Source organism: Chionomys nivalis, chromosome 1 (genome assembly GCF_950005125.1).
Source record: "Chionomys nivalis chromosome 1, mChiNiv1.1, whole genome shotgun sequence".
Lineage (NCBI taxonomy): Eukaryota > Metazoa > Chordata > Mammalia > Rodentia > Cricetidae > Chionomys > Chionomys nivalis.
In genome coordinates this window covers 161,050,659-161,071,179 of record NC_080086.1, presented here as the reverse complement: position 1 = coordinate 161,071,179, position 20,521 = coordinate 161,050,659, and the positions used below count along the sequence as shown (strand labels likewise).

At 43.6% G+C, this 20,521-nt stretch overlaps 1 protein-coding gene across 2 annotated transcripts; it reads right to left on the bottom strand.

Annotated features, from left to right (window-relative positions):
- Nucleotides 1-658: 658 nt before the first annotated feature.
- On the bottom strand, nucleotides 659-16,805 carry Kel (Kell metallo-endopeptidase (Kell blood group)). Of its 2 annotated transcripts, none has more exons than XM_057779011.1 (18): nucleotides 16,713-16,805; nucleotides 16,249-16,390; nucleotides 15,809-15,985; nucleotides 15,271-15,395; nucleotides 14,816-14,962; nucleotides 12,078-12,140; nucleotides 11,810-11,998; nucleotides 11,254-11,402; nucleotides 10,391-10,520; nucleotides 4,679-4,789; nucleotides 3,477-3,575; nucleotides 3,212-3,289; nucleotides 2,716-2,816; nucleotides 2,459-2,569; nucleotides 2,241-2,308; nucleotides 1,886-2,055; nucleotides 1,457-1,552; nucleotides 659-860 (listed from the first exon to the last, which is right to left on the bottom strand). In XM_057779011.1, the coding sequence occupies exons 1-18, from the start codon at nucleotides 16,758-16,760 to the stop codon at nucleotides 699-701; spliced, it is 2,166 nt and encodes a 721-aa protein (XP_057634994.1). In that variant the 5' UTR covers nucleotides 16,761-16,805; the 3' UTR covers nucleotides 659-698. The 2 variants fall into 2 exon arrangements, with proteins under 2 accessions (XP_057634994.1, XP_057635002.1); XM_057779019.1 differs by lacking the exon at nucleotides 659-860 and adding an exon at nucleotides 1,723-1,790 and having other exon boundaries at nucleotides 1,496-1,552.
- Nucleotides 16,806-20,521: the final 3,716 nt, after the last annotated feature.

Genomic DNA, 20,521 nt, shown 5'->3' with positions numbered 1-20,521 from the left:
GAGGGAGGAGATAGTGACAATAAAATAGCAATAGCAATAAAATCCTGAAAACAATTGCAAACCGAAGTTCTGGTTCTCTCCCTGGGCTGTTGAACTGCCTGGCCTTTTGCCCACGTATTGACCTTCAGTCCCAGCATCTCACCAACTGTGGCTGATTTTGCAGTGTCGATGAAGCCTTTCTTGGCACTTTTCCCTCTTCTCCTTCCTGACTTCTAGGAATGGAGCACAGCAGGAAAGATGCATCGAGAGATGACAGACTGGGCTGGGGAGATGGCTCTGGGGGTTACATGATGGCAGCAGAAAGTCCCCAGAACCCACTTAAAGTCAGATACAGTCAACCACATGAGTAACCTCGGCATTCTTACAGTGAGACACACACAGATGGGAGGTGGGGACAGGGGAGTACCCATAACTGGAGGAGCAGTCATCCTGGTATTAACACTGACTTATTACACCTGTCTCAAAACAAGGTAGAAGGCAAGGACTGATAGGCAGTGCTGTCCTCTGACCTCCATACATGAGCTGTAACTCACATGTCCCCATAGTGCCCAGGTAAACACTGAAAAACACACGGAGAGAGATCTAAAGCTAAACATGCTTTTAATTTTGGAACAGAAAGAAAAAAATACATTTTTTTTTTTACTTCAAAGGTGGGGCTAGATGCCCGCATATCTGCATCAATTTCTTTGGTAGCCAAGTTACCAGAGTTTACAGCGGGCAGAGGGGTTCAGAAGGGTACCATGTGGGCAACGGAAATGTTTGGCAAAGGCTGGGGTGTTGCTGAGGGGTCCATGGACTCGAAGACTGGGAGGGCTATAAATGTCCTGAGGGTCTTGTGAGCTCGACTCTCCACACATCACCTGAAGAGGAAGAGGATCAAAGAATGGTAAGGAGGAGAGAAAGTCTCATAGGATTATAGGAAGAGATTGGATATAAGGGCTAGGAGATCAGTATACAGAACAAGAAGAAGAAGGGCCAGGGTACTCAGGAACCACATGGAGAACTTACTATGTGTGAATCAATCAGTATGGCACCAGCCGTGTAGAAGAAGCGTGACTGTATAATGTTACCGTTTATAAGGGACTGAAGTGGGGGTTAGTAGTGGAGTTTTGTAAGGGAGTCATCGGTGTGTTGAAGAAGTGTAGGCCATGCTGATGTCACAGCACAAAGTCCTAAAAGGAGTGATGCCAGTTTGGAAACTAGCCCCAGGACTGAGGTCTCTAAGCAGTGTGGCCATATGTCTAGACTGTCGTTGGCTCCCTCAAAGTGGTCTGTATTTCTGAAGTATGAGAAAGGAAGGAACAACAGGTTTATCTTATAGAGAGAAAAGGACAAGTGGGGATCCACGCCAGCCTGCTTGTGAGTATGGAACAGTGTAGCATGGGACAAGCATCCTTTTTGCATCCGTGACAGGGTCCTGAACTGATATGAATTCAGTGTAGAGAGAAATGTTCACCTGGGCATAGCTTTGGAAGAAGAGCTGATAGGGGCTGAGGTCCAGGGTGGGCAAGGTCATCTCCCCACTGTGCTCTGCTATCCTCTTGCTGTATGCCTAGATATGGGCATGGGATAGAAATTTCTGTCAGGCTTCAGATCTGTAGGCACTTAGAAGTCTGATGCTAGTTACATAGCCTAGTACCCCAACAAGTTCCTAAGCTGCCTTATCTAACTCTTGCTACTCTACTTGTCTACTGGTCTGAAGCAAGAAGAAAGGGTACTTACCAGAAGACCTACAGTTGTTCTAGAAGGTGGGGGATCTACAGAGTAGGAAGGGGGTCCCAAGTTGCCATCTGTTCAGTGGGAATGTGAAGGGCAGAAAGCTATGCAACTATGTTTTCATGAGGGGTAGTGGAAGGAAAACAGAAGGACAGGGACCTTGGCACACCTGGAATGCAATGGCCAGGCCTCCTATATCTCCAGCATTTTCCAGGAGTGTGTGAGAACCATTGAAGGGGGCCATGTTGGGTAAGGGGAAGGCAGCATAATGGCGCTCCAGGCACAGAAGCGCTTCCTGTAGGACGTGGGTGTCACAGGCTGGGCAGCCTCCAGGGAGTACTGTTGAAAATGGAACAAGAAAAAAAAATGATAAAAATCAGATGGACCTGGCTCCCAGGAACACGGATCATTCCTCAGACTGGTCCCTGTGGAGACTTTGTATAACCTTCCTCTTCCCTCAGGCCTCCTTTGATATCCTGCCTAGTGATTGCCGTGGCCCTACCTCCCAATGACTCATTACTCACAGAGCTGATAGAAGATACGCAAGAGCTCATGGGCCATGATGCTGCCAGCAGCGCCAAAGTTCACGGCTCTAAGGGAGATAAAGTCTTCCTTTACTTTCAGAAACCTTCAAAAATATTTATTGCCATTTTCCATCTCCAAGTCTTACCCATCCTAACAACCTATTAATCCCCCTTGAGATCCCCTACCAAAAGACTCACCTTCCGAGAATGGTCCATACCTGGGGTAGCCAGGGTGGAAGAACGGAGGCTGAAGAAGGCCAGCCGGGAAGACCACCACGTGGTCAGATACTGAATAGTAGGCCTTGACTCCCCAGGGAGATCCCGTCCATCTGTGTGGAGAGTGAATGCAAGCACAGTTCCATCATCTACTGTCTTTGCAAGGCCACATGCAGTCTCTCCCAACCATGGTCATGAACTCTGTGACTGTTGTCACTGTTCTTAGCCCATCTCTGGGATGGGGTGTCTATTCTCATACCTGTGGGAGGGAAAAGGCTGCAAGAAGTGCCGCACATTTCTGCCCTGGAGGGACCGTGCACAGCTCAGGAAAGACTGAAGGAAGTTAGGACCAAGTTGTATCTGGGAAAGAGGCAGCAGGTCGTTTAGATTCATCAAGATGAATACAAAAGGAGGGAACTGGGCACATTTAAACCTAAACATGAAAGCTCTGATAAACATGCAATCACATTTAGCAAAAACCACCCTGTGATATCACCTTATGTTGGGACAAAGTTGACATGCATCATCATGGAGATAAACATAGACACATCACAGAATGCATGTGTGTACATGCATGTATATATACATAAAAGCCCTAGAAAATTCCATTTTGTTTGGTCTATAAGATCCCTTCAGCACCAGTGCAAAAAGGAGGCTGGCTCAGAATTGCCCATAGAAAATGGATTGCTTTGCAGTTGGGTCAGAGAAGTCAGAAGTCAAGGACATAAGGGGCACTGAAAGGAACAAAGACCCACATCACTGTATTCCTCTTTGGCTAGCTCAGGCTTCAAGTCCTGTTTGGGAGCCCCCATCTCCACCTGCAGCTTGGTGAGCTGGAAAGAGAAACAAAAGTTCGTAAGCAACCAGAATACCCTCAGAAACCCTCAAGAACCATGAACTCTGTCATCCACACTTGATTTGTACTATGTGCCCCTTTCTCTCTCCTCCATCCCTATCTCTTAATCCAGTGATCAACTGTCTCTTAAATAGTCCCAAACCGGCCTGTACTCCTGGACTTACCTTGTTCAGGGCCTCTTTCAGGGTCTCCTCACTTATCCAGGAAAGTTTTTTGAGGCGTATAATTACAGCATCCTTGATCTCAGCAAATAATTCCATGGCCTGTGAAGATGAGGTCAGGAAAAGGAAAGTGGTATTAGGGTCAATCTGAGCCCCGGTCCTGCTGTATTGTGTAAAGAGATCTTGGCCCTAAAGAGCCTACTAGGCTCCAGAAGCTGCTAGAGAAAGGGAAAGAGCTCACAAAAGAGTCTATTTCTTAGAGTACCACAAATACCCAGGGCATGAAGATCTGCAGGGCTACAAAGGCAGTGCCAAGCACAGAGAGGGTTATGAGTTAGCTGCCTCAAGAAGGGGCCATCTGGATATCTGAGATTGATGGGTGCTTTTCCTGAGGGACAAACAACTCTCTCAGCAAAGGGCATGGGAAGTTACTGTTTCCATCTTGGTTTCAAGGCCTTTGTGTTCATGCCCTCCCACTTAAGACATATTTCCTATTTCCTACATTCCTTGGCTTCTCAGCAGATTGGAGTTCTCAGAGCCACAGAGTTTGAGCCATATTCCTCATTTCTCAAATGCTTACTGTCTTATATACATTCTTTGTTGGTGGAAGGACTTGGGTGACAATGTCAGAAATGACTCTGGCTTCAGACTGAGTTCAAATGCTGACTGGTATTTGGTGTCTTCATGACACTAAGTAACTTGTTCAGTTACTCTTGGCTCATTCCCCTCTCCTATTAAACCAGGAAAATAATGTCAGTTTAAAAATATTACAGGTAAAATGCTCACGAGTCCCTTTCTCACTAAGTCCACCACTTATTCGGAAGTTACTCATTTGCCCTCTGTGAAATTACATAATCCTGATCTCATGGTATATCAAGTGTTGTTCAAAACTCTTATACAAACAGGGAGGAGCCTTAAAGGTCAAGGAGTTAGATTTTTTTTATGGTTGAAGAAACACAATACCAGGAAAGTCCAGGAAAGGAAGGTGTTCGAGTCAATTCATACTGTGGTTACTTGTGTCCTGTGGCTAAACTGGACTTGCCCAAGAGACTGAGTAAGTCTCTGGGTTCCCTCTTAGTTGAATTTGTTTTCTGCCTGGTTCCTTCCTTGTGCACCCCAAACAAGGGCACACTCTATAGAAGCAGGGCAAGGTGTGTTGTGTGTGAAGGGCAGAGGGTTGTAGACAGAGAAAGGCTCTCACATACAGCACTTTGGATGCTGGGGCTAAAGGCTTCCCGAACAAACAGTGCTGCCAAGGTAGGCTCAAAGAAGGTTCCTGTGTCTTCCACACACTTCATCCATCGTGGGTAGGCTGGCTGCAAAAACACACTGGAGTGAGTGAGACCTGGCCAGGCGTCTGCTTTAATCACATCCCAACACCAATCTTGCATAGACCTTCATCTCAAAGGATGTTCTCTTTGATGTTTTTTTAAATTTTTGTGTCCCAAGAATGGGGAGATGACTTGGGCATTAGAGTGCCTGCCACACAAATGTAAGGACTTGATTAACCCACATAAAAAGTCAGGCATGGAGGTTCATCCCTTGGGTGGGGTAGAGAAAAACAGACTCCGGAAACTAATAGACTTCCATCCATTATATCTGAATCAATGAGTTTTAGGTTCTGTGAGACACACTGCCTCAAAAACTAAAGGTGGAGATGGATAAAAGATACCTGGTGTCAACCTCAGGCTCTATCTGTGCACATATGAGCATTTCCAATACATACATGCATACACTATACATATAGACAACAACAATCACAAACACACATTTTCATTTGTCATTTTTCTCTGGCAATGCTCACTGTTGTTCAGCAGAAAGAAAAGGCTTCCCTTTCTCCTTCAGGACCCATACTTGTTGCCTATTGGTATGAAAGCAAGACCTCTGTGAGGCATTCCTCTGAGAAACAAAAGACTCTTGAGAAGCTAAGGAGGAGTATCCCACCTGGCCCCAAGCCCACCACCAAAATAGTCCACACCCTCCTTCCTCCAAGACCCCTATTCTTAAACTGTAAACTGAAAGGAGAAACTCTCTTTCTCTACCCAATCTATGCCCAATCTCAAAGTGTGTGTGTGTATGTTAGTGTAAAATTCTACAAAGCAGTAAATATGGGCTTTCAGTAATAGTTTGCTTCTAGAAGAGGTAAAAGCAAAATACTAAGTATCAAGCACATTGCTCAGACTAGAATCCTACCCATCTCTCCAGACAGGGAAGGGTGGGAAGTGCCTCAGCATTACAGAGAATGTGGGAATAGAGGAGGGAAAGATCTCTGGAATATAAAGGATGAGAGAAATACTCCAAACCCAAGATAATCAACCTCAGTGGATTCATTTTAGGGCAGTGAAAATGGGTGCTTACATCTCCGACCAACCATAAATGACAATATGCAGAAATGATAGAAAACAAGAAAGAGCCCAAAAGTATGTAAGGACTTCTAGATAAAATTCTCTAATGAATTATTAAAGGAATATTTTTTTGAAGGCATGAAAATAATGTGTGACTATCAAAGGCCACGGTAGTGTCCCCGAGGACCAACAATGTCAAAATAATAAAAATGTATCTGTTTAAAGGATTCATTAAACTGGGGTGAAATATAGACTAGGAGCTACACACACAGATAAGAGTCTCCTAAAAACACAGATAAGGGCTTCACAATAACTAACAGCATCACGTATCAGAAGCACAGGACACAGAGGGGCTGCACTAAACTGGAGAGTGAACCCAGCAGAAATGAGGGTTGGTCCAGGACTGCTTGCTTACACAAATGCACACATGCATATCTATTAGAATGCCACATCCTAATTTTTAAATGTAAATTACTCCAAATATCTATGAAATCTGTTGGTAAACTAAATTTGCCCTTAAAGACATCTACCATACAGTCCGTAAACACAGTATCCAGAATTTACTAATGTGAACTATTAACTTAAATCTGGGTGCTTCAGGTAGACCAGCTGTACAAACAAGAGCAATGTCTACTCTACCTTCCTCTCAGTTTTGAAGATCGGGTGACATAATTCCTTAAAAGCACCCTGTTTATTCTAAATTCCACTGGAATTCCACTGGCACTACTCTGTAAATTCTATTGCCACTCTGGTGGCATTATCTTAATATCAGGAAAGAATCTGGTCAAATCACAAATCACGCCATACTAAATGAGATGAAAAAATTGTTGTGGAATGATGGGGCAATGTGAGGGGACTCTTGTCTGATTGTACCATAACTAAACGTCATGAGAATGACTCACAGCTAATTTGACCATTTCTGGCCTGCCTACTGATAATCATAACTGCTCTTTCTCTTGCATTCTTTCTCTTTTTTTAATGTTTTGCTTTTCTTCCTAACACTACCCAGCAGTATAGTTTATTATCTTTTTTTACTGAACTAAAAATATCCCAAGGCAGTAATGCTTGTCTATTTCATTTACTGCTACATAATGGGCACCCAGAGAAACACTTTTTATAGTTGGTACTCAACAAATATTGTCACATAGCCCCCCCCCCCCCTTGCCATAGGTAGTGGCAAACATCTGTAATCCTACAGTTGAGAGGCTGAGGCAGGAAGACTAGAAGTTCTAAGACAAAAAAAATCAAAAACAACAAAAAAATAACATAAATGAATAGATGAATCTATAGCTAAATAAAGCATTACTTGATGCTTTTCTAACAAGATATTAATAGTATTCTGGATTAAGAAACATTGAGAAAAATTGCAGATGACCCAAGAGCCAAGAAAAAAGACAACTGAAATGACTTGTTAAACAAATTTTAAAATGTCTAAATAAATTGGGATGATGGGATGAATATAAATAGCTCTCATTGCATGGGCACAAATGTGAAATCTTGCTTTCATTGCCCCAAAACCAGCTTTGCAAGTTTCATAAAAGAAATACCTGGTTTAATAGACATTTCCATTGACCATGTACTCAAAACCAACCAAAAAAAAGGGGGTCAGATATGACACTTACTGATTTCAAACTAAGAGCATACATTAGAATTTCTCAGAGGGGTCAGAGGTCTTCAATTAATAACCACTGTCTGGAACTAAAAATCAATCCCAGAATCTGGTATTGCCTCTGACTCGATGTTGCCTCTTAAATCACAAGCCAGCAAATTCCATTGCTTATCTCGAAACATGCTCTTTTAAAATATAAACAGATAAATTTTATAAATGTCCCATTTCATGAAAAGAAAAGCAAGCATCTTTACAGTAACCTGCCAGACCCTCTCTTCTCTGATTTCCACCTCAGTGTTCTCCTATTTGCTGATTCCGTTCTCAACCACCCACAAGAACCATCATCAGTAGCACTAGGTCCAATCTTGCATGCAAAGTCCCAATGTTTCTTCTCAGCCAGAGTCATGAGGAGGACCCTACATACTAGGCCAGTTTTAGCCAGTCTGATTCATGCTTTGCTCTTGTGACATAAGGCCAGGCAATGTCTTTTCTCTAAACAATGCTTCAGTTTTACCTGCTCCTAAGGGTTCTTCCTGATACTGAGACCCTCTCCAATCACCCTGCTCCAGGAGTCACCAAGGGTATCTATTGTCTAAACTGTGTTCTTTATGAACCTAGCTCTGTCTTTTGGGCCACTGCAATAGTCAAGTGTTAACATCATAAACCATATAGAATGTAAAACCAAATATACTTAGCTATCTTGCCTTTTAAAGAAGAGTTTGCTAACCCAAAGCTGTATCACCCACGTATTTCTCAATTCTGCCCGGTGTGTTAAAAATATAGATTCTTGAGCCAACCAGATTTATTTTGAAACCTGTTTCTTCATTTAAGAGCAGTGCGGTCTTGGGGAAGTCATTTCTCTCTCTCTCTCTCTCTCTCTTTTTTTTTTTTTTTGGTTTTTTTTCAAGACAGGGTTTCTCTGTGGTTTTGGAGCCTGTCCTGGAACTAGCTCTTGTAGACCAGGCTGGTCTCGAACTCACAGAGATCCGCCTGTGTCTGCCTCCCGAGTGCTGGGATTAAAGGCATGCGCCACCACTGCCCGGCGGGAAGTCATTTCTCATTCACACACCTGTTTGTGAATCTGGGAAATGGGAACTAAAGGCCCTGGAGCATTTAGTGAGTGGTGTTCACTGCTGCCCGGCAATGACTTTGTAGCCAGATGCTGTCATTTTTTTGTACTGTTCTGAACATCAAAGCAGCTTCTCCAAGGTCATCATGTGACTATTTGTTGGCAGAACATGATACACATTTTGCAATTATATACCCCCAATGAAAAGGATGGTGATTACAGGATTTGTAAGCCTTCCACATTCTTTAAGCATGACTCTCTGTGTTGACATGTTTATGCCTTCCAAGACATGACCTCATGCCACAGTGCCGGCATTTACAGGAATCTGTTTTTGCCAGGAAGTTTGCAGTTGGTGTTATGCTCTACTTCATCTGATCAAGAGATAGGCTGCCTAAGTAGCTTCTTGTGAATCTGTCCCACACTGAGGGACCATCCTAAAGGAGAATGGTCTAGGGCACAATGGAGAAACAAACTGACCTTGAAACCAGACAGCCAGAGACAATCACTGTTCTAACTTATACTATAGCCAGCTTCCTTCAGAGTAATATATTCATTGCTCCGTCTCTAAAATAAACATAAAATGTGTTGGGTGTAGTGCCACACCACCTTTAATCCCAGCACTCAGGAGGCAGAAGCAGGCAGATCTCTGTGAATCTGAGGCAGCCTGAGCTACATAGTGAGTTCTGGGACAGTCCGAACTGAACAGTGAGACTCTGTCTTTAAAAAAACAAAAGGTGAGTAAACGCAAACATATAACAATATTTGTGTTACCTCATAAAAAACTGAGGATTAAGCCAATGAAGGAAATTATCTAAGCCTTTATAGACCATAAATAAACAACGGCTACACTTCAGTCTCTGTTAGGACTTTTTCTCTTTATAAATTTGGGGACGTCGTGGGGGATGTGTATTAGTTGTCATGCTTGCATGTGTAGAGTTCAGAAGACAATGTCAGGTGTTAATCCTCCATTTCCATTTTGTTTGAGACTTTTTTTTTTTTGCCATTTTATACACCAAGCTACCAAGTCCCAAATGTCCAGGGAGTTCTCCTATATCTCCATCCCATCTTACTACAGAAACTGTGGGGTTACAGGTGCTACTACTGCAATTTGCATCAAACTGGGTTTTCAAGCTCAAGTCCTTACCCTTGAGAGACAAGCATTTTTAGCTACTGAGCCATTTCCCCGGCACTGAATAAATATTCTTAAAGATTTTCTTAAGGTATAGAAATTGCCCACAAATTTACAAGAAAAAAAAAGTGTTTTTTCTCAAGACCATAAACTGAGACCTTCACTAAGGTGAGCAGGTGCCCAGTGCTCTAGACATCTCCACTTACATTTGAATTGATCTGACAGAGGATGTCAGGGAATTCTCTGAGGCAGATCTGTGTATCTCAGATAATGCCTCTGACTGGTTGGTTGGTTCTACACATTTCGTATCCACCCTTCTCCTCAGATATATGAAGATCTAGCCAACCAAGTCCATTTGTAGCTCTGCCCCCAAATCTCACTGGGTCAGAGATGAATTCTGTTATGCACATTTAAACACCAAACATGGACTCTTCTAGATGGCCTCTGTGTGTCAACTATCGTTCATGAGGATAAATCTTAAGCTTTAGGTCCAGGTCTTCAAAGCAAAGAGTTCAGGAAAACAGACCTTGTTCAAGAGTTATTGCAGGGGAAGGGTTCTTCTTAATTTCACTTTAATATTGAAACGCTAATGTTCAGTCAAATGCCACTGAAGTAGCCAGGTGGTATCTTGGTTCCAAAAATAGAATCTGCCTTCTAAACCTGCCTAATTCCACAAGGTGAGAGTTCTCTTCTTATACATTTTTCCCTCTGGAAATAAATCAATATATGCCCCAATATAGAAAAGATGTCACCTTCTCTCCTTACCAGGGGTGGTCGTTCCTTCAGTTCTCCTAGTTTCTGTCTCAGTTCTCTGCGTGCTTCCCTGAATTTACTGTCCAGGGCTGGAGAGAGGGTATCCACCAGCCCCAAGATCATGTAGCTCTGTATCATGTCCCTGTGGAGATATAATTGTCAACCTAAACATGCCCAAATGAAGAGCCACTTCAAAAAATCACCTTGGTCTACCTGTACGCAGCCCTGTCCTCTATATTTGCAAAGAACAACAGCCATATCAAGACCAGTCTTGATTTGACTTTGGGGTGACAGAGGAATCAAGTTAAGATGTTGCCTTGTGAAGTTACAGGGAAAGGAAGGACTGGATTCAATTACTTCCACAACCAGGAAACCTCAGCTCACCCGAAGACAGATTGCTACATACGACCAAGCTGGGTTGTAAATTGCCTTGGTCCTGCTGGCATCTGTCTTTCCAGGCACACTTACAAAACGGCAGAGGTCCATGTTTGCTGCTTTGCCTCCCCTCTAAAGGATGTCTAGACAATGTCACCCCTGAGATATTATACAGAAGAGCTGGGTTCATGCCTTTCAGAGTTGAACATCAGGCATTACCTATAGTTTGGGAGCTCCTTAAAGGTTGATGTTGCATTCCTGACAGACGCTTCATCTTGTCTCACCCCTGTGTCCTGCATTTTATGCATCACTTGGTCCTCACATTTCAAAGCCTTACATAGTTCATGATTTTTATGTTTTCTTTTGTGCTGCCCACTCTTCCCTTCTCTGTCCCCCCCCCCCCCATGTAGCAGACGCCTCTCACTCAAGATGTCCCTGAAACCTTTGTGTCCTCACTCTCCTGCCATGCCCAATATCTGTTCAACTCAACCTGGGCGAACCTGTTTGTCAGCAGCTCCTCTTCTACCAGCTGTGACATGTTTCTCAAGTAGTCTAGGTCACGGACCACAAGGGTCTGGTTGGGATTCAAGGACATCGGTGTGAAGGTAGCTTGTAAACAGGACAGCCAGTCGATGGCAGGAGCCATTTCCTTGAGAAAAGACACAAAGTTGAGAGAAGGGAAGCACAACAAAAGGAACAGGACAGAGAGGGAAAGAAGAGGGAGTGGCTTGCTAGGGGAAGGATTGAAGAAGACTAGAGTTACAGCAAAACAGAAATGAAAGGAAGTAAGGGCCCAATAAGATGGTTCAGTGGTTAAAGGTACTTGTCACAAAGCCTGACCACCTGAGTTCAGTCTCCCAGCCCATATTATGGAAGGCAAGAATTCAACTCCTGAGAATTGTTCTCTGGCTTCCATATACACTCCAGCTCCCCACATAATAAATGCATGCATTTTTTAAAGTAAAGAAATTAAGGGTACAAGGAGGATGAAAATAAAACAGAACGTTTTTGAGAGGCCATCAAGCATCAAGTCCTCAAGACCTCAGTTCTAGGTACCTGCAGTTCATTAATCGTAACCACGTGGAAGAGCTTGTCTTGTGCCTCCTGCTGCTCTAGTGGTCTCAGGAACTGGAACAGCCGTGAGGTAAAGTAGATGAACCAGGCGGCATGTTGCTGCACTTTCTGGGGGTTGCCTCCCAGTAAAGTTCCCAGCCGATTCAGGTAAGTCAACTGTTCCCGCAGGATCTAGAGAGGGGAACTTTAGTCACCGAAGCTAGAAGGCTTTTGCTTGGGGGTTAAGGGGGCATATTGTGTGGAATCTTACCTGGGCATAGATCTTCTGTTCCTGCTCTTTCTGGAGAAGAATGTCAAACTCCGGCTGGTCTATCTGGACATAAGAGAGACTGGAGAGAAGTAGGAGCATAGGGGATGGAGAGTGTAGGCATGGGAAGGTAGGGGAGGGCCCATGCGAGACGGGGAATTGAGAATAAGGAAATGAGAGAGAGAAAAGAGTCTACAAAGAAAGACAGGGACTATGGGGAAAGTCTATGCATGTAAACGCTGACCTTCTCAGCAACAGAGGAACACACAGATTTGTTTAGAGGAAGCTACTCTTTGTGCCAGTGTAGATCTAGAGACAAGGATGAGAGACACCCATGTCAGGTGCACTAATTAAGAAGTACTCAAACTCAGTAACAAGATGCACATTTTAATACATACTTCTAAAACAAAATTAATGCAGAAAGATCCATCATGAATAAAACATCAAAACTTTGCTTGTCATGAATTTTTTAAAATTAGTTCTACGTTAGGAGCTTGCAGCATGATTCTCCAGTAGAGTACTTGCTTCTCACAGATGATGCCTTGGATTCAATCCCTAGCACCAAATTCCACACTGTATTCTATTTTAAAATTATAATTTTTTCAAAGAACCATAATGGTTTTGACCAATTTTGAAAAAAATGTATTGTTAGAATTACAAATAAATGAAAATTGGATAGTTTGTTCATATAGATGTTGCATTAACTTATTTTTTAAAAGGTATTCAGGTTGAAGTACCATTTACATTGATACTGAATGTAGGGGATCTGTTGAACTTGGCACTCCACAGGTCCCAATGTACTTTGATTCAGAGAATCCTTGTGTTCATGCTCTCCTTTCTCTCTTCTAATTTTAATACCCCTCTCCCGATCTGACCTCCATACTTTTATTTCACCTTGAAAATAATCTTTTAACTGACCTTTTATTGCATTTTATGTCCAAAGATTAGAGAGAAAAAAGCATCTTTGCCCATTGTTTCAATTTCTTTACTGTCCCCTTGAAGTCTAATTACAATCTCTGTCTTAGAAAAATTTTGTGACTGGCTGCAAATTTTCAATGGTATCTTCCAGTTCTCTACTCTGCATGTGAGGGAATCTCTAGAATCTGTAGTTTCGTTCTGTAGCTTCTCCCTTTTCCCTTGTGATCCCACCCATGGTGGCCCGTCTTCAATCTCCATGATCCCTTGCACTCTTCCATTCCTCTTGCTTAAGTTTCCCATGGGCTCCGCTGTCGTCTATTCTTTCTACCTAAACTTACTCAAGAGATTGTTTAGACTGGAGCTGATAAGGTGACTCGTTGCTTCCTGCATCTCCTCTTTTAATTTTTAACCTTGGAAAGTCTCTGGGATCATCAACAATGTGTTGAAACCGACCATGTTCTATTCAAGCTCAGTTCTTAGTTTCCATTTTTGCTCTAATTGAGCAAACTCAACTATGTTAAATTAGACTCCTCAGCTGTTTCAGGTTGCCTCCAAAGCTGATTATTCTTGATCTCTACACAGATACATGGTGGCCTCTGAAAGAACTCAGTAGCTCTTCTTTTTTTTACCATAAGTTAATAGTTATCAATTCTTCTTGAGTGGGTCAACAATAATTTCTGGCCTGATTTCATATTTTCAGCCTTGCCCAACCTCCAGGCCAGTTTCTCACTGACCTTGTGCAGAAGGCAGAAGTCCTATCATTCCAAATACTTCCATTAGCTCAGAATTTCACTGTAACCCTTTTATGGTGTCTTATAGCTTCATGCTAGCTATGCTCCAAGTCTCCATTGATGTCCTCCTCTCCAAATCTGCCTTTAAGCATTTCTGGTCTTAGCTAATCCAACCAAACATAACAGCTAAGCACACGAATCTGTGTGTTAAATTAGAATCTTAGAATTCCTATAATGGTTATCATGTCTTCTTGAATAATCACCCTGTATGAAGTTGTGAGATTCAAAGACAAATGTAGACAATTGCAGTCCTCACTCCAGTACTTATATCAGTGATAGCTCCATTATTTATTAATTTACAAACACCTAGTAGTGGCCACTGGCTGCTGAGAAGAAATCTAGTTTGTTGAGGCCACAGTCTTTCAGAGTATTAGATGCTGAGAGCATTTAATGGATGACAGAGGGACCTCACCCAAATTGTAACTAGTGTGTCGGGAAAGAGACTCTCAAAGCTAACATCTGAAACATGTAGGAGTCTTCTAGGATTGTTACAGGCAAGGAAGTGGCGTATGCAAAGAGAAGAAGAATATTTTTGGCATTATGTGTGAGTCAGCAGAGCGTAGAGTGTAAGGGGGAGACAGAATGTAACAGGAGATAAGCGTAGGGGTTAGATCACAAACTTGCAATGCTTTGCTAAAGATTAGGGCCTGTATCTTGATGATTGGGTGATCTATTAAAATGACAGGTTCTTAGCTCTCAAATTTAGAAAGGTGCCTTGGGAAAATAAAGAGTAAATAAGAAAAGGGCAATTCTGGAGATAGAATGACAAGACTACTAAAGAGGTCCAGGAGAAATCCATATTTTCAATAAGGAAGGTTAAAAGTGCTCTGCTCTTCATAACTGGCCCTCATACACCTTTTCCCGGTTACACTTAGTAGCTCTGATCCTTGTAGTACTAATTTTCCCTTAAGATAGGACTGTTCCCTACTTTTCACAAATGTCTTATCTCCCAGCCTGAAATCGCTTTTCTGAGCAATGATAGCCTCGAGACAGACTGAGGTGCAGCTGTGGTTTTGCCAGTTTATCCCTCACCTGGATGACTGGTGTGTGCGGAGGGGCTAGATGAGGTCGTAGGTAGGCTCTGAAGAACGGGAAGTGGCCATACTGACTCATCAGAAGCCTCAGAGTTCGGTTAAAGTCTAAGGAAGTCCAGTTGCCGGAGACGTTCCAGCCACCAAGCTAGGAAGAAGAGAGACAGAACTCAATATAGGGACCCATGAGAGCTGGCCCCAGATGTGTAAATCTCTCCTTCTTCTCACAGCCACTAGCTCCAAGTTTCTGAGCCCATTACTCCCTCTAGGCCTCTGCTTCTTTCTCTATTCTCACTCTGAGTCTTGATTCTTCAGAGAGTATTTTCATTTCTGTCTCTCTCCTAGAACTTGGAGTCCCTGAGAAAGAGACCTGCATTCTAGAAAATCAGGGCAGTCCTCAAGCATGCATTGGTCGTATGAATTACTCAGAAATGTTGACACCCCAGTTTTTCTCACCTCCTCAATAACTTGTTGGAGGGGACCTGCCCCTGCAGATTCAATGGTGTCTGTGTCCATGCAGGAGTTATAAAATTGGAAGGCTTTTTCCTCCCCAGATCTTAGGTGCCAGGATCTGGGGGTCTCTAGGAAAGAAACATGAAAAAATTGAATGGGTGGATAATGGAACAGGGGCAAACGGGATGGAAACGTATAGGAATATTCAGGAAACTTCTCCACAATGATATAGAAGAGGATAAAGTGTAGATAAGTGAGGTGAGCTCCCAGTTTTTAGTGGTTCAGCTTGACCACAGGATAAGAAAGGAGAGAGTGCAGACAAAAAGATGATAAGGACAATAGAGAAGATGCAGAAAGGGAAACAAGAAAGAAAAGAGAGGGAAGAAAAGAAAAAGACTAAGAATAAACGGGATGGGAATAAAGGAGAATGTTGGGCAGAGTGGAGGAACAAGAAGGAAGTTCTGCAGAATTTAATGCTATCAAGATCACTTGAGACTCAGCTATCTGTTTTCCCAGAGAGTCTGCCAACCTGTGTCCTCACCCAGTAGTTTCCACAGCTGGCTCTTGTTCTTGTCTGTAAGAGTCTGAACAGAGTTACTGGTCCCATTGGCTTTTGCACAGACAAAGCTGAAAAAGTCAGTGCAGGGGTCTACACTTCTGTTTCCAGAGGCCAGGTAGTGGGCCAGGAGATCCAAACACACATGCGTCTTACAAGGACCTGTGAAACAAAAGCTCAGAGCTAAAGAAGAACAAACCGAATAAGGGCCTTCCCAAGGGGCTGGCAAAGGATGTCTAGCGAGGAACTGAAGAGGGACGAGTTAAGAAGGAAAGGGCCTGAACGGTGTCCTGTGGTGGGATTCAGGGCAAAAGCAGTCTAGACCCTCATGGACCACGAGGGTAGGGGCAAGGAGCCTCAGGGGTCAGAACCAGGACATGTGAGGGAGGGATGCCTAGGTCAGGGGTGTTCCAGGATCTCCTTACGAGGACCACAGTTCCGGAAGATGTACACCCAAAGCACAGAAGACCCAAGGAGCAGGCCACAGATCAGGACAGCTAGCAGCACTCGTCTGGATCTTGTCCACTGTCTGCTCCATTCAGTGGGAAGCCCCTCACCTGGAGAACTCTAGTGGGTGAGGGGAGAACCAAGAGGAAAACAAATGAGACAAATTTGGGAGGGCAGAGATAGCAAGATGAAGGGAAGGGGGGAAGAGGGAGAAGATAGTGTTAGCATCCTTTTTTATTATTGATTTTTACTGAGCTCTACATTTTTCTCTGCCCCCCTCCCAACATCCCTTTCTAAGGGAGTAATTCTGCTTATTCGTTCTAAGATACAGCTCTCTTTAGAACTCTAGTCCATGAGAGAGCAATTCTGTGAAAAAGGATCAAACAGGATGTGTAGGACTTTGGAGAGAGATGACTCCAATGTCATAGGAGAGGCCACTTACCTCCTGGCTCCACGGAGGTCCCATTCTACTGGTCTGGCTCTGTCCCATGAGCTCTTCCCACTTTTGTCCTCCTCCTCCTGAAGCCAATGGAGGAGGGAAGAGAAAGAGAAGCTGGTTCAGAAAGGAAGGGAATGTTAAAGATAGGTTTGTCAAGCCACAGTGACACTCACCCTACCCACATTTTCATCTCAAGGAAGTCGCCACAGAAAAAACCTTCTTCCCTGGGTGTTCAACCTTCCCCACCTCCCACCTGCCTTGCCTTTCCTTTCTATTCTGGAAGCTCCATATTCCCCTCTTTGCAGTGTGTGTTGTGGGGATAGGATATTTGCACCTAGCCACCCTAACCCTCACCCTAGGCTCTGGCTCCAGAAGTTGGAGGTTTCTTCAGGACTCTTGCCATCTGTCTGTGGCTTCTTTCTGGCTCCCAGAATCCTCCCTGGTTCTCCTCCAGGTGCTGTATCTAAAGCCACTGAAAATGACCTCCCTTTTGCCCCCACTCCAGTCCTTGTGGCCCTGGAGAAGGGGCACCCCTTCCACTCTATCCCTCTGTCCCCAAATGTGTTCTGTTGGCCTCTGGGTGGAGCCTGCTTATCAGAGAGGGAACACTCAGGCCTCACCTCCTCCTTTATCTCAGTCTTTCAGGGGGGGAGGAGGGAGGTATCCTCACTCAGCAAGCAATCTTGCACTTGGTCTGCTCCTCCTGTTTGGCTTTGTAACTTTGCTCACACTGTCTCTTTATTTCTAGAATATCTTTCCATTCTCCACTTTCTTTTGTGATTGAAATCTCTCAGATTCTTTCCTTCCTGAGTTAAAATGCCACTTACAGGGAGGCCTCACAGCCCCAAGCCCATTCAACACGGTTCCCAAGCATGCTTCATTGAGCCAAGGCCCTGCTGGTTGTAGTCAGAGTCATACATTAAAAAGATCACCCGACTAGCAGACCCTAATCTGCTAATTATTAGCTTTGTAACAATAAACAAGCCTCTTGCACTCTCAGGAAGGCAAGCAAGTTTTGTCATCTGGAAAATGAAGGTAATAGTTTCCAATGCCTGCCCCCCAGGGTCGCATGCCTGCCATAAAAGAATGAGGCCCTTTTGAGCATCCTTCTTTACTCTGCACTCTATTGTCATGACGATTTGTATCTTTATCTCCTTACTGGCTGAAAGTATTTTGTGGCAGGTATGGTATTCGTTTCCCATCATAATTTCTCAAGATGCTTCATAAATGTGTAGTAGGAATGGATGGCATATCAAGCCCAAGGCCTCTTTCCCACATCACCCTGGGCCTTATAAGGAGTCTTAGCAGTGCAAGCATATGTCTGTTCCCTGTTTACTCTTCATAGTCAAAATGTGATGAAATAGGATGGTCAACCTAATGGCATGAGAGCAAAAGTTTCTAATTGCATCCTCAGTTTCACTTCACTGGAAGGGACATGGAGGCAGCGGAGTAACTGTGCAATTTGAAAAGTAAAACTCGAGTGTCACTTGGGCCATAGTATAGTATTAAGGAGAGGTCCAGACTTCAAGCAAAAGAAAGCAAGCTATTGGGCACAATGAGCCCAAGCAAAGGTATGACAAGATGAAGTAATATTTGAGAAAGAACAATGTGGTACAGCAGATTTGAATGGATTGAAGAAAAAAAAAAAAACACAGAAGATGGTGGCTGTGCTGGCATAGTGCTACGATGGCCCAGGCTGATGGCAAATGACAGGAACACAGAATAGATTACACAGGAATATGTCGTGGAATCTGATTTTAGGGAAAGGAGGTTATAACAAGATAACAAATAGGCTTCAGTGTGGTCTTTGGATGGCCAGGAGAATGGTGATGCCAAAAATGGAAGTGGAGTTTTGGTTAGGGATGGGAAAAAGGATCAGACTAAGGGAAAATACTTGAGGATATCAAAAGACCAGAGTCCGGGTCCCAGCAAGATGGCTCAGTAAGTAAAATCACTTGTGTGCAAGCGTGACAACTGAACTCAGTTTCCAGAACTCATGACAGAAGGGGAACAGTGACTCCCAAAGGTTGTCCTCTGCAGGCTGGAGAAGTGGCTCACCGGTTAAGAGGACACACTTTCAGAGGACCTGACTTTAGTTTCCAGCACCCGCATGCCTCACAGTTCCCATAACTCCAGCACAAAGGAATCTGGCCACTCCCTTGTAGCCTCCACAGGTGCCTGCACTCACATGTGGACACACATGCACATATGCACACACACACACACACACACACTCACACGGTTAGTAAAGAAATCTGAAAAAATTGTCCTCTGATGTCCACATGTGCATTATAACACAAGAGTACCTACACACACACACACACACACACACACACACACACATGCTAAAGGGTCTATTCTGCTCCACTATACACCAAAGGTGTATTCCTTTCTCAGGAATGGGCTCTCATACTTCCACTATATTCGACTCCTCCCTCATTTGCTACCAGCCCGTCTCTTTAGTTGGCAATTCTCTAGGAAAATGATCCCAAGGACAGTTCAGGTTAGAGGAGTGTCAGCTTGTGTCCCATGCCCTCAGCTGCAGCATGGTCCAGACACATGAGAGTGAGTCAAGGAAGCAGTGTGCCATGTGACAGCAGCCCTGTGGATAACCTCCACAGACTGAGCCTAGGTTCTCTCCTTGTTGGGGAAACTGAACCAGTAACCATGATGGTACAGTAGCTATGACGATGGGAAGAGAGTGGCTTCGCCCCTCCCTACCAGGATGCTGCTGATGGTAAAATAACCACTGTTCCTGGAGCTGCCTCGGGAGTGAGGCCTCGTTATCTGCTGTGTCCTGCTCTGCATGACTCATCACCACCACAGCCATGCCCAACACATGTGCAGAGCGGCCAACTCATGGAGCTGGGCAACAAGGAGAGAGAGCTTCATGCAGAAGCCATATTTCTCTCTGCAGACACTGCTGCCCGCCTACTCTAATTCCTCTACAGTTGATTCTCATTGCAAGATCTTTTTCCTGAGGCTGTATCAGCAGAGAGTAGCAATTATGATGGCAGTGGTGTCTATCATCTACAGACCACATCCTGTTGGTAAAGAATGTGTAGACTAATTCAGTTATACTTTTTTTTCTATCAGTCTTCACAGCACTTTTTTGGGGGAGATAAGAGTTACTGATGACTCCATTTTTCAGAAGAAAGTGGAAGTATATAGACATGTGATAAGCTTATGCATTGTTATGAAATCAACAATTAATCATGGCTGGGAATTGAACCAAAGCCTTAACAAGTGAGCCTCTCTGGCATTAAACATTTTTTAGTGAACTTTTAAAGTCAAAATTTAATTGTTTTTCATTTTTAAACTGTCTTTCATATCTTTGTGTTATTAATGTGTTGATCAGGGTGGGAATGGTGATCTGTTATTCTCCAAAACTTTATTGTCCATGCTCATGGTCTAACTCAGGGCATATGGTAGATTAGGCAAGTTCTCCAACACTAGTCTACATCTCCAGCAATATTCTTCAAATACTTCTATTTTTATATTTATCTTTGTGTATAGTATATGTATATGCTCATACATGTGCATATGTACATGTGTGTAAACATATGTTGAGGTCATAGGCTGATATCTTATTCTTGGTCTCCCCCTTAGCTTTGCGACTGAGTCTGGAGCTTACCAATTAACAGTACTAGCTGGCCATTGAGTTCTATAGAGCCTCTTGTCTTTGCTTCTCCAGAGCTAAGATTATAAACCCTTGACACCATACTCTGTTTTTTTAAAAATGTGTATTAGGGACTGGAACTCAGGTCTTTATATTAGTGCAAAAAATCATCTTTTGTTTTTTAATCTCAAGT

What these genes read in the sequence shown, in the direction of transcription:
- Kel (XM_057779011.1), bottom strand. Translation starts at nt 16,760, where the DNA reads ATGGGACAGAGCCAGACCAGTAGAATGGGACCTCCGTGGAGCCAGGAG. An exon ending in GCGTATCTTCTATCAGCTCT is followed by an intron (nt 2,056 to 2,240) that starts GTGAGTAATGAG and finishes CATTTTCAACAG; the next exon opens with TACTCCCTGGAGGCTGCCCA. An exon ending in TCTTCCAAAGCTATGCCCAG is followed by an intron (nt 861 to 1,456) that starts GTGAACATTTCT and finishes CTTCCTCTTCAG; the next exon opens with GTGATGTGTGGAGAGTCGAG.